This window comes from Cucumis melo, chromosome 8 (genome assembly GCF_025177605.1).
Source record: "Cucumis melo cultivar AY chromosome 8, USDA_Cmelo_AY_1.0, whole genome shotgun sequence".
NCBI classification, from domain to species: Eukaryota; Viridiplantae; Streptophyta; class Magnoliopsida; order Cucurbitales; family Cucurbitaceae; genus Cucumis; species Cucumis melo.
The window spans coordinates 22,779,566-22,791,451 of NC_066864.1; the positions used below are offsets into that span (position 1 = coordinate 22,779,566).

An 11,886-nucleotide genomic window follows, 5' to 3' on the forward strand; every position below is an offset into this window, starting at 1 on the left:
TTTTTGACACATATAAAAAAATTAAAAGTATTTTATTTGATACTAAAATATTTATAAATTATATCTATCAATGATAACTACTAATAAAAGTTTATTAGTGTCTATCATTCATATATTCTAAAATTTTATTATATTTTGTAAATATTTTCAGCTCTGTACAAAATATCTTTGAATTTGTATATATATAAATAGGAAAATTGTAAAAAATATAAAAATAAATAAAATATATACAATTCATATAAAAATCAAGTGTAATAGATTTTTGTTTTTAGTAATTTTTTCTATAAAAGGTATATAGTTCGACTTTTTAAAATTTTTAAAAGGCCCTCGTACTTTTATCTAATTGAGCTTTAAGATTTTAATTTAGTAAATAATAGACATTACATTTTTTCCCTAAAGAATGTAAAATATGTTATAGTAGACATAATTAAATTTTATACATGATATTATAATTAATTTTCAACATTTGTATGGGAGACCATATATACAAACACAAATTTAGAAATATATGGATTAAACGTCAAACTTTAAATGTAATTATGCATCCCTAACATGACAATTTGGATCAGTCAATGAACGTCAAATCTCAAGAATAAGAAAATGCATCCCTTTTGTACGATAATAAATAATAAATTAAGAGACATTTTTAAATATAACATAAAATTAAAATTATTAACAATATACAACAAAACTCATAATTTAATTTAAGATTTTTTTTCTACTGATAATTATTTTTGTATCTAAAGGAACAAACAGTTTTTATTTAGCATAATTTGTGAAGCGAAAAGTTAGTTGGAAACCTACTAATTTATTATATCTAACTAATTACGACCAATGTATGTTATAATTAGGAGTCTTTTCAAAAATATAAAAAAGCGACAAAATATTTACATTATATTAAATAATTCCAAAAACAGAAAAGGTTTAGAGGCCGAATACCAAAAATGTCCCGCCAACCACGCCGTCAACAAGCGCGTAATATGAATCTAAACGATTGTTTAGATATGGATATTGTTTGATATGCGATCGTTTAAATATTGCTACAATTGATCGTTTAGATATGACTACAATCTATAGCGATCATCGATCGTTTAGATATGATTTTTTTTTTCAAAATTTGATAAACGATTTTTTTAATTTTTTTGGTACACTATAGTTTAGATTTCTTTATATGATCGCTACTCCAATCCAAATGATTTTTTTCAAGATTTTTTATATGCAATTTTTTATTTTTTTTACTCCATTGTTTACTTTTTCTAAATGAAAGTTTACATTGATTACTCCAATCTAAATTATTTTTTTAAAGATTTTTTATACACATTTTTTACTTTTTTACAAGATCGTTTACATTTGGCTACTTCATTCTAAATGATTTTTTTTCATTTTTTAAAATATTTTTTTATTCATGATCTTTTATTTTTTTTTACACAATTTTTTACTTTTTTTTACACGATAAAAGGAAAAAGAAGAAAAATGATGAAAAGGTTAAACTTCGTAAATAAATAATTAAAAATTAAGAAAGATAATAGAAAGAAATTACAAAAAAAAAAAAAAAGAAAGAAGAAAGACGAAATCGCAGCACGAGAAAGACAATGAAAGGGATAGGAAGACGAAAATGAAAGATGGAAGAACAAATTTAAAATATTTAAAAAATGACTTAACTTTTATCTTACATTTTAAATTTATAGTTACATAAAGAAGTAAATGAAAGTTTACATTGATTACTCCAATCTAAAAGAAGAAAGACGAAATCGCAGCACGAGAAAGACAATGAAAGAAATAAGAAGACGAAGACGAAGACGAAGACGAAAGATGGAATAACAAATTTGAAATATTTAAAAAATAGCTAACTTTACCATTGATGTTTTGTTACATGTTGGATTGTAATTGTAATGATGTGATTTATAGTTAGATAAAGAAGTAAAATACATATATACATTTCTTAAACTAAATTATTACATTATAGAAAAGTATTGTTAATCAATTTGTAAATCATGGTAAAAGATAAAAAGGAAAGTAGACGAGGAAAAGTGGAATTTAAACCAACTTTTTGTTTACCTCAAAGAAATCAACGTAGTAAAAAGGAGAAAAAAAAATCTGGGTTTATTTTTAGGCAATTTTGCAAAGGATATGGAGTTCTGTTACAAAAGAAAAAATAAAAATAAAAATATTAGGAGAAAGAAAAATTCTTTGCAACTAAAATTCCTCTTTTCCCTCTCTATCAATCAATCTTAGATATGAACCTGAGAAACCAAAATTCACTTCCTATGTATTGAAACCCTAGAAATCAATTAATCAATCAATCCATTTCCCCCCCTCAACTCTTTATCCCTCCCCTTTCCCTTTAATCCCCAACACCCAATTTTGTGTTCACTCCCACTGTTTCTTTCACTCCTTCTTTCCAATTCCGGAGTTTGATGTTGTTTCCAGATTTCCATCCTAGCCTGCTTCCATCTTCTTTTTATTTGGTTTTTTCATTCTTTGATTTTCCCTCTCCTAAGCTGGCGAGTATTCGTATGAACAACAACTATTAAATGGCAGATCCGCCAAGTATCTGCCTGTTTATCACTCTTTTTGATCAATTGGTGTTTAAGGTTTACCTGTTGCGACGTTTCACCAACAATAAAGCATGTTGATCGTGCTACGAGTGCATCTTCCTTCTGATATCCCCATTGTAGGCTGTGAACTCACGCCCTACCTGCTCCTTCGCCGCCCAGACACCTCCGTCATTACTGATGATGTGCCTGAGTCTGCTCCGATTGATGGCTATTTTCTGAAATACAAATGGTAATCCCCCTCCATTTCATATCATTTTTCTTTGAGTTTTTTACTTCTGCGTTTGTATTTGATGTGCCCTGATGCTGGTTGGTCATCGAGGTTTCAACTTTGTGTTGCCCAAATTTTTTCTTATCTTTGTCAATGGCTGCATGCTTTGTTCACGATTGGGTTTAGAGCTTTTTCACTTCTGCTTGTATATTTCTGTGCCTGACATGTCCTTTTTCATTCAAGCCACGCTTTTTGATTCTTTTTTTCATATTGAACGTTCTATACTCACTCGTTTTCTGCCATCCTATAGTTGTATTGGGTTAATATTGAATATTTCTTGAAGCTTGAAATTCAAATGGAAATGCATCAATTCCAAATGGCAAAGACATTCTTGATTAACCTGAGACTATGAAGCTCGTCAGTAGTTAAAACTAGGATCACTGAGATAGCTTATGTCTTGGTAGGTTCCGAGAGCTTCTGATAATTTTTAGCGAAGATCATTGGAGCATAAGAGATTTGAGATTGAATACTGATTTACTGTTTATTTCTATATGGGAAGTTTAACAAGCATGCTGGAACTTAGATCCTCAGCCCTTGCCATTCAATTGAAGATAATTTTTTTTTCAAGATGTCCATGTAGTTTCATGTTGACGTCATTGTGCTTTTTCTACATTCCATTGTTACCGTCAACCTATCTTCCTCCAATAATTAGATTATTCATAGAAATCTTTTGGTGTATTTCATCAGGTTTTTTCCATCCTTTTATATACTGTGTTCCTGGTATGAAGGTTAAATTGGCTCCTTTATATAGGCATATGTGGGACATTTATTTTTCCTTCACAGATATGAATTTGAGGTATATAAACCGGTATCTTCAGGGGGGGGGGGGGTTAGAAATTGGGAATTTAAAGATTTGTAACAAATCCCCGTTAGCCAAATAGCTTTGCTGCTTTATGCGGAGCTCAATTCTCTTTGGCAGAGGATTATTGTGAGTAACCACGGTCCCCATCCCTTTAACTGGTTGGCTTAAGGGTTTAAAGGCACTTACTGGAATCCGTGGAAAGTCATTTCCAAAGAGCTCCCTGACTTTGTTCCTTGGTTCCTTTGTGTGGTGGGAGAGGGTAGAGAGACTTTCTTTTGGGAGGATCATTGGGTGGGGGGTCGTTCCCTGTCTGTGGCTTTTCCTTGTTTGTTCAATCTGTTATTGCTTAAAAATCATTTTGTCTCTTTCTTGTGTGGACTGGGAGTTCATGCTCTTTTTCCTTTGGCTTCCACTTTGCTCTCACTGATAGCCCTATAGGGAAATACTGGATGTGATGTCTCTTCTTTCGCGTCTCAAAAGTCACCCTTTTTGTCAAGGGAGGAGAGATGTGAGAGTCTGGAATCCTAGTCCTTTGGATGGGTTTTTGTTTAAGTCTTTCTTCCTGTGCTTGGTCAACCCTTCCCCTTTGGGTTAGTCGGTTTTTTCTTTGGTCTGGAGGATTAAGTCCCTAGAAAGGTCCATTTCTTTACCTGACAGGTCCTTCATGGCCATATCAGTACGGTGGACAAGATTTCGAGGAAGATGCCGTCATTGGTTGGGGCTTTTTGCTGTATTTTGTGTCTGAAGGCAGGGGAAAACTTGGACCATATCCTTTGGCATTCTGAGTTGGCAAGCTGCATTTGGAATTCTTCCAAAGTTCCAAACGTTTGGCTTGAATTGTGTTTGTCGTAGAGTTGTTAGAGATATGATTGAGGAGTTCCTCTTCAATCCGCCATTTGGGGGAAAAGTCCGATTTCTCTGCTGTGCCAGTGTGTGTGTGCTCTCTTATGGGTGTTGTGGGATGTGAGAAATGGTAGGGTGTTTAGGGGTGTTGAGAGGGGGAGTGACAGATTATGGTCTCTTGTTCGCTTTCATGTTTTCTATTAAGCTTCGATTTCAAAGATATTTTGTAATTATTCTGTAAACTTTATTTTGTATAGTTGGAGTCTCTTCTTATAGTGGGATTCCTTTTTTTGCGGACTTGGTTTTTTGTGGCCGGGTATTCTTTCATTCTTTCTCAATTGAAGTTTTGTGCTTTTCATCAAAAAAGAAAAAGAAAAAAAAGATGATCCCTTTTTCGTTTATTCCATTTTCAGTATTTTTCTTGCTAGTTCTTTGTATGGTTGGGGAGAAACTTCATGTCCTGGGTGCCAACCAATTGTGAATGTACTAAGCTTAGAGCTTGGACATATATGTGTCTGCAATGAAAATCCTTGTTGCTTTCTGAGAAAAGATATGCTTACTAATGGGCACTTTCATTACGACAGAATTTTGCTGTTTGTTTACCCATAATGTTCTCAAATTAAAATTTCATACTGAAGAATAGGGCTCGGATTGGATAGACTATCCTTACTTTAGTATGCATTCATATGCTATGTGCACTTTTTGAGGCCATTTCCTGTTGAAAAAAAGTAATCTATTTCTCACTATTTTTGTTTGCAATTCTCTTCTGTTGCAGGTACCGTGTTCAAAATGATCGAAACGTTGCCATATGTAGTGTACATCCTTCTGTGCAAGCAACCTTGCAATGCTTAGGTTGTCTTAAGGCAAAAGTACCTGTTGCTAAAAGTTATCATTGCTCAACCAAGTGTTTCTCGGATGCATGGCAACATCACCGTGTGCTGCATGATCGTGGTACAAGTGCTGTGAATGATAATGTAAATGAGGATGAAGAGTTATTTGGACGTTACAATAGTGCAGGTCCTGGAGTGATCAATGCTAACTTATCTGGTGCAGTGTCAAGTACTAGCTTGACCAACGGTTCAACTCCTTTTTATCCTTCATCCACTCAAAGGAGTGGTGGTGAAACTTGGTTTGAAGTTGGTCGGTCTAAAACATACACACCATCAGCTGATGATATTGGCCATGTCCTCAAGTTTGAGTGTGTTGTAGTAGATGCAGAGTCAAAATTGGCATCAGGACCAGTCAACACTTTACTAACTTCTCGTGTGATTCCAGCTCCATCCCCCAGTCCACGTTGTTTAGTCCCTGTTAGCGGTGTTGATGCAATTGGGCAACTGGATTCCAGTGGTCGTGCTTCATCGTCCGGTTCTTTCACAGTGCTCTCTTACAACATTCTTGCTGATGTGTACGCAACAAGTGAATCATACAGCTATTGTCCTTCATGGGCTCTTTCCTGGCCATACCGTAGGCAGAATTTGTTACGAGAAATAGTTGGGTATCATGCAGATATTGTTTGTCTTCAGGAGGTATGATGGGACATACTCGGTGTGTTTTTTAAAATCAAGTGGGTTTTGTTTACTAGCACCCAGAAGAGAACTCCTTTCTCATGTTGTGTTGGAAAGAAAAATATACTGTTTCTTGAAAGAGACCATAAAGTTAAATTCCATTATGTCTTTACCCTTTTTGTGGTGTATGGTTGGGGTTTACTGCATGGAATTTGTTAGAATGACCTCCATCTCTAGAATTTATGAACTTCTGAAGCAGTGATCTGATAGGATTATGTGGATGCTACGCATGGTAAAATATGTATTTTTTTTACAGGTCCAAAGCAATCATTTTGAATCATTTTTTGCACCTGAACTTGACAAACATGGCTATCAAGCTCTGTATAAGAGAAAGACAAATGAGGTTTCTATGTTTGAATTGTTTTATTACATTTAACTTCCTATTTTTCTTTTGGTTTTTATTTTTTATTTTGCTTTATCTTTCTTCTTTTTCCTGTTCTGTTTGGTCCTCTCACGATCCTTATTGTTGCTTTTAGGTTTACAGTGGAAACACACAAACAATCGATGGTTGTGCAACATTTTTCCGTAGAGACAGATTTGCACATGTCAAGAAATATGAGGTTTTGTAATTATTTTCTATCTATACGGTTTCCAGTTTTTATGTTCATTCTATATTTAAAAGAGCTTTATGCTTGCGTTCAGGTTGAGTTTAATAAGGCTGCCCAGTCGTTGACTGATGCTCAAATTCCCACTGCACAAAAGAAGAGTACTTTAACCCGATTAGCTAAGGTAGATTCTTGTTCCTAGGTTGATCATTGAATTAAGTCTGTGATTGCCGTTTTATTTTCATGTACTTTGTTTTTGTTCTAGCCATTATCGGTTCAACCATATTTTCTGTGTAGGACAATGTTGCACTAATAGTGGTTCTTGAAGCAAAATTTGGTAATCAGGGAGCTGATAATCTGGGGAAAAGGCAGCTTCTCTGTGTGGTGAGATTTCTTTTTGCCTTTTCACTTATGGATCTTCCCAACTGATGATGATATACACTTAGTCAAGTAGTGTTTACCTTATAGGAAAAAGTACTTTATGATTAATTCTTTTTGTTTTAATATTTGTTTGGCCTCCAATGATATACAACTTCTGGGTGGTTCAGAATTTTTTGGTTATTAAGGAAAGATAAAATCTTCCCAACTTAGATTAATTTCTTGTAAATTGAAAGTAGTAAAGGCCCCGGAAAGAGAACTCCATGTTTGATGCTTTCCATCCACAATTCCAAGAGAAGAGCTTAATCATGTTGATCTGTAATAAATGAGGTTGGAAGCCAAAGAACACGGAAGAATAACTGAAAAATATTATCCTCCAAACAGGGGGAGACCACCCAAGAAAACGTAAATGTAGAAACCAACTTATGCCTGCAACTCGACTATATGAACATCTAAAGAATGAAGAATGAATGGTTAAGATAATCTCCACTACCTCCGAGGAGAGAACAAATTAAAGGCATGAGAGTGAAAAAAGGAAGTTTCCTTTGAAGAACTTCCGATGTATTAAGACTGCCATTTAATACTATCCACGAAAGAATGATAATTGTATCTTTTTCCTGTTATACTAACCAAATAATTTGGAGACTACTTTTAAATAGTTGCGTATCTGTCATACATGTTTATGATCTTTATTCTTGGTCCTTTATTACGAGTCATGTGCAACTCCTTTTTCAACTATTGAAAGCTTGTTGCTGGCTGATACCTTTTCAAATATAATTTGACCATTTTTGATGAATTCTTCCTTTCAGGCCAATACTCATGTTAATGACCATCAGGATTTAAAAGATGTTAAGCTGTGGCAGGTGCTTCCCCCAACCCTCGGTTCACTGAAAAAAGGAAAAAAAAAAAAAAAAAAGAGGAAATACTTAGAAACTTTTTGCTCTAAATATTTATTGGAAATCAGGTATCTACTCTTCTGAAAGGACTGGAGAAAATAGCTGTTAGTGCTGACATTCCAATGTTGGTTTGTGGTGATTTCAATTCTGTTCCTGGAAGGTTTGTCTACGGCACTAATGAATTTTGCTCCCTAAAAATGCTGACGCTCTCTTTGTGGTCTTTGTGGATATTTTTTCGCTGCTCAGTTTTACTACCAAAATTTGTTACAGTGCTCCTCATTCACTTCTTGCAATGGGGAAGGTAGAGCCATCACATCCAGATCTGGCCATCGATCCTCTCAATTTATTTCGCCCACCTAGCAAGTTGATTCATAAGCTTCAACTGGTAATGTTTTGTAATTTTAGTGTTGTTTGTTTTTACTCTTCATTTTTCTGTCTCTCTCTCTCTCTCTCTGTATTTATTTTAAAAAAATGATTTAAATACAATGGATCAGGTAGACGTTATCTTGGGGCTACATTTACATTCCTCTTCTAGAAGGCTTATGGTCTTGTTCTAATTTTCCAGAAAACTGTTGCAGGTTAGTGCTTATTCATCCTTTGCAAGAATGGGTGCTAGTATTGGGTCAGAGAAGCAAAGGAAGAGACTTGACCCAACAACAAATGAGCCCTTGTTTACAAATTGTACAAGAGATTTCATTGGCACCCTAGACTACATATTTTATACCGGTAAGCTTTTAGCCACCAAGTATGATTGCCTCTGCTCGTTAATTTCTCTTATTGTATTGATGATACTTCTTTAAAAATAATTTCCATTTGTTTCATCATTTCTTGTATCTTTTTGTTTACAGTGGACTCCTTAACAGTTGAGTCTTTATTAGAGCTTCTGGATGAGGAAAGCATGAGAAAAAACACAGCACTTCCTTCCCCAGAGTGGTCTTCTGATCATGTGGCCCTACTTGCTCAGTTCTGCTGCAAGCCTCGAATTAGACGCTGATACTTTGATGCAGGTATTTCCATTTTTTCGTCCTTCTCCATATTCAACTTCACTTCTTTCCTATTGTGATCATGACAATTTTTAGCTATCAATCTCTCGTTGATTAAAGCCTATGAAGCACAAATTCTTCATGTAAGTCAAAGAATTCATGTGAATCGAAGAATATGTATGAGATACCAATATTCTTAGATACTTTCTGGATACATATCTGACACGCAATTGGGCAATTTATTTTTATGTTGACCTTTTTATTAAAAAGAAGATAATAACTCATCTAATCTTTTCCAGTCCAAAACTAATCTATTTAGAAAGTTCACTCCTCCAATACAAAACTAAAAGAAAATAGATAAATAAAAGACTAAAGCCTAAAATCATCAAATCTTCATCTTCACGTTTCAGTCTTGACAAAGTCCTGCAAAATGTAACCCAGCCGAATATCTTGAACAATTCAACAAATAAGTTCTTTGTTTATCTTCATACTTCCTCTAATCTTCCTTTTCTTTGTTGTGTTATTGCATTCTATTTATTATTGTAGTTCAATGTCTCTAATGTTGCTTTTTGTATTGTATTTAGTGTTTGTATGTATTTTGTACTATTGTCATTAAACTTGACATTTTATGATTTTTTGTGGAGTAGATTACATTTAGTATACTTGTGTTAAATTTATGTATATCCTAAATTATTTTAAGGAAAAAAGAAACATATAGTATCTTAGTTTTTTAGAAATGCGCATATCGTTGTATCCTATCGTATCTATATCCATATTTGTTTTTGTGTTTGTGCTTATTGATTAAAGCTAAATTGAGAGTTCTAGTTATGTTCTGGATGGTAAGTCTGCTGATTATAGAAGTAATATATGTAGTTTAAGCTTTCTACAAACTTGAAATTGGTGATCAGCATGATCTTGGGCTGGCTCCTCAAGTTAATGGTTTGGAAAATTGAGATGAATCGTTTTTAGGCGTTTTAACTTTTGCTAAGACATAAAACAAAAGTTATTGGTTTTTAAAAAATTCGTATTTAATTGTTTTTTAGTTACTCATAAAAATTGAAGGTGTTGAATCCCCTTTTTACTATTATTATCTATAGTAATTATAGAGAGGAAATATGTGTGTTTGTGTGTTTGGTTTTATATATACAGTGTTATAATTCTTGTATTGATGGTTATTTGTGGTATAGATCTGGAGATACTCGAGGCAGATGCAATGAAATGGTGTTGGAAACAGATTAAGTTCTGGAAGGGAAGGATAAGATTGGTCAGCATACTGTGTTTCCAAGTAATTCTTTAAAAACAGGAACCATGCTCTGACCTGATCTACTCCCTCCTGTATTTTTATTTATTTCATTGGAAAAGAAAATGTGGCGCCCCCCTCCCCCCCATGTGAATTGGCTCGATATGAAAAATCAAAAGCCATCCTTCTCTCCTCTTTTATGTGTATTCATCTTTGCTCCCACAAAATGACAATCTTTCAATTTATATAGAATTTTTTTGCCCTTTCCCTTTTCTGTTATCTTCTCTCTATATCTGTATTATCTAAATTTTGAAGTATATGGACTATGTTGTTAAATATTGAACTTTAGGGACTAAGTTGTTGCGGTTGAATGGTATAGAGACTAAAATGATTGAAGTTGAAGTTTAGGTGCTATAGTATTGTTACTCTTATGTGCATGGCCGAAGTGTTTTTCACCTTCTAAAATTCCAATTTTATTTTTGATGTTGTATAGTTTTAATTTTGGTAAGTTAAATTTGATGCGAATCATTAAATTTGTGTTCAATTAACATGTGATATGTGATGTATTGTTTGGATGCTACGTAGACAAGAATCCTTAAAGTTTAGGATGGTTGAGTATAGAGTGTTATGATCCGTTTGGAATTTGTTAAACTGTTTTTTAAGGTTGGATTATTGAAAATATTTTCAAGTTTATAACTTGTTTTTCTAATATTGTTGAATTATTGTTTTGCTAAAATGTTTTGCAAAACGTTGCATTGATAGCTCCCTACTTAGAATATATGGCCTAATCATTTCAATTTTTTCCACTTTTTCTCCTCTTCTTGAGTATCTTCCTACTTAGATCGTTTAGAAGCCTAAAAAAACGGGATATTTAGATGTTAAATACACTCTCAAAACTTATTTTCAAAATTGTCCAAATTTGGGGATATTTTCATTAATTGGATATAATGTAATATATATTTGCTTGATGTGATGTGAAGCATAATTTAATTGATGATATGTTGAAACTTTTGATGATGATCTTAAGATTGACTGAATATTTTTTGTCCAGCGATGATAATGCATGATGTTCATTCTCTTCGACAATTTGACTTTGAATGAAAATTTTGGATTTGATAAAAATTGTGAAAAGATAGTTGATTCAAGGAGAGTTTTCTATTTCCTTCATTTTTGTTCTTGTACTTTTATTCTTGTTCTTATGTTTTGAGAACAAACCATGCTTTTAAAGTTGGGGTGGTTGGGTTTAGGTCTCTTGCTTTACCTACTTGCATATTCTTGGGCAATTTTTTTTTTTATCAAATTAAAGAAAATCGTTTTACATATGATGAATTTAGTCTTGCTATTATATTTGGTTTGTGCATATTTGGATAAACCTTGAGCATCTAAGCTTGGGCTTGTGGTTTTCATGATGTTTGAATGCAGGAATGAAGCCTGTTTGATATGTATGTTTTGGTGCATGATTGAGAAAAAGAAAAAAGTTGAATGGATGTTCTCTCTTGTAGCTTGGTGCTTTGTCATGATAGTTGATGATATACTTTTCTTGTCTTGTCTTAGCTTGCATGATTTTAATAAGAAAAGAGTACTCACAATTTTGAGCCCATTTTAAAAAAACAAATTCTCTTGTCATCTTATGCATTTTTGAATACTTTGTTAAGTTATATTGAACCTTCGATCCATCTTTAAAGTGTAGTACTACTTAATTTATTTGTCGTCACCTTGAAAAGGTCGATTTTCCATCTTGTCTCTAAGGTGAAATCTAGAATAGGGAAAATTCCAACCGAAAAAAATGGAGAAAAGAAAAAGCTTGC

The 11,886-nt window shown here is 33.4% G+C and overlaps 1 protein-coding gene across 2 annotated transcripts; it reads left to right on the forward strand.

Annotated features, from left to right (window-relative positions):
- The first annotated feature begins 2,055 nt into the window (after window positions 1-2,055).
- LOC103486050 (carbon catabolite repressor protein 4 homolog 1-like) lies at window positions 2,056-10,345 on the forward strand. 2 transcript variants are annotated; one of them, XM_008443867.3, is made up of 12 exons: window positions 2,056-2,787; window positions 5,247-5,997; window positions 6,293-6,379; window positions 6,513-6,596; window positions 6,679-6,765; window positions 6,879-6,965; window positions 7,769-7,822; window positions 7,924-8,015; window positions 8,126-8,240; window positions 8,434-8,581; window positions 8,704-8,862; window positions 10,026-10,345. In XM_008443867.3, the coding sequence occupies exons 1-11, from the start codon at window positions 2,630-2,632 to the stop codon at window positions 8,847-8,849; spliced, it is 1,809 nt and encodes a 602-aa protein (XP_008442089.1). In that variant the 5' UTR covers window positions 2,056-2,629; the 3' UTR covers window positions 8,850-8,862; window positions 10,026-10,345. The 2 variants fall into 2 exon arrangements, with proteins under 2 accessions (XP_008442089.1, XP_050945299.1); XM_051089342.1 differs by lacking the exons at window positions 8,704-8,862; window positions 10,026-10,345 and having other exon boundaries at window positions 2,157-2,787; window positions 8,421-8,570.
- Window positions 10,346-11,886: the final 1,541 nt, after the last annotated feature.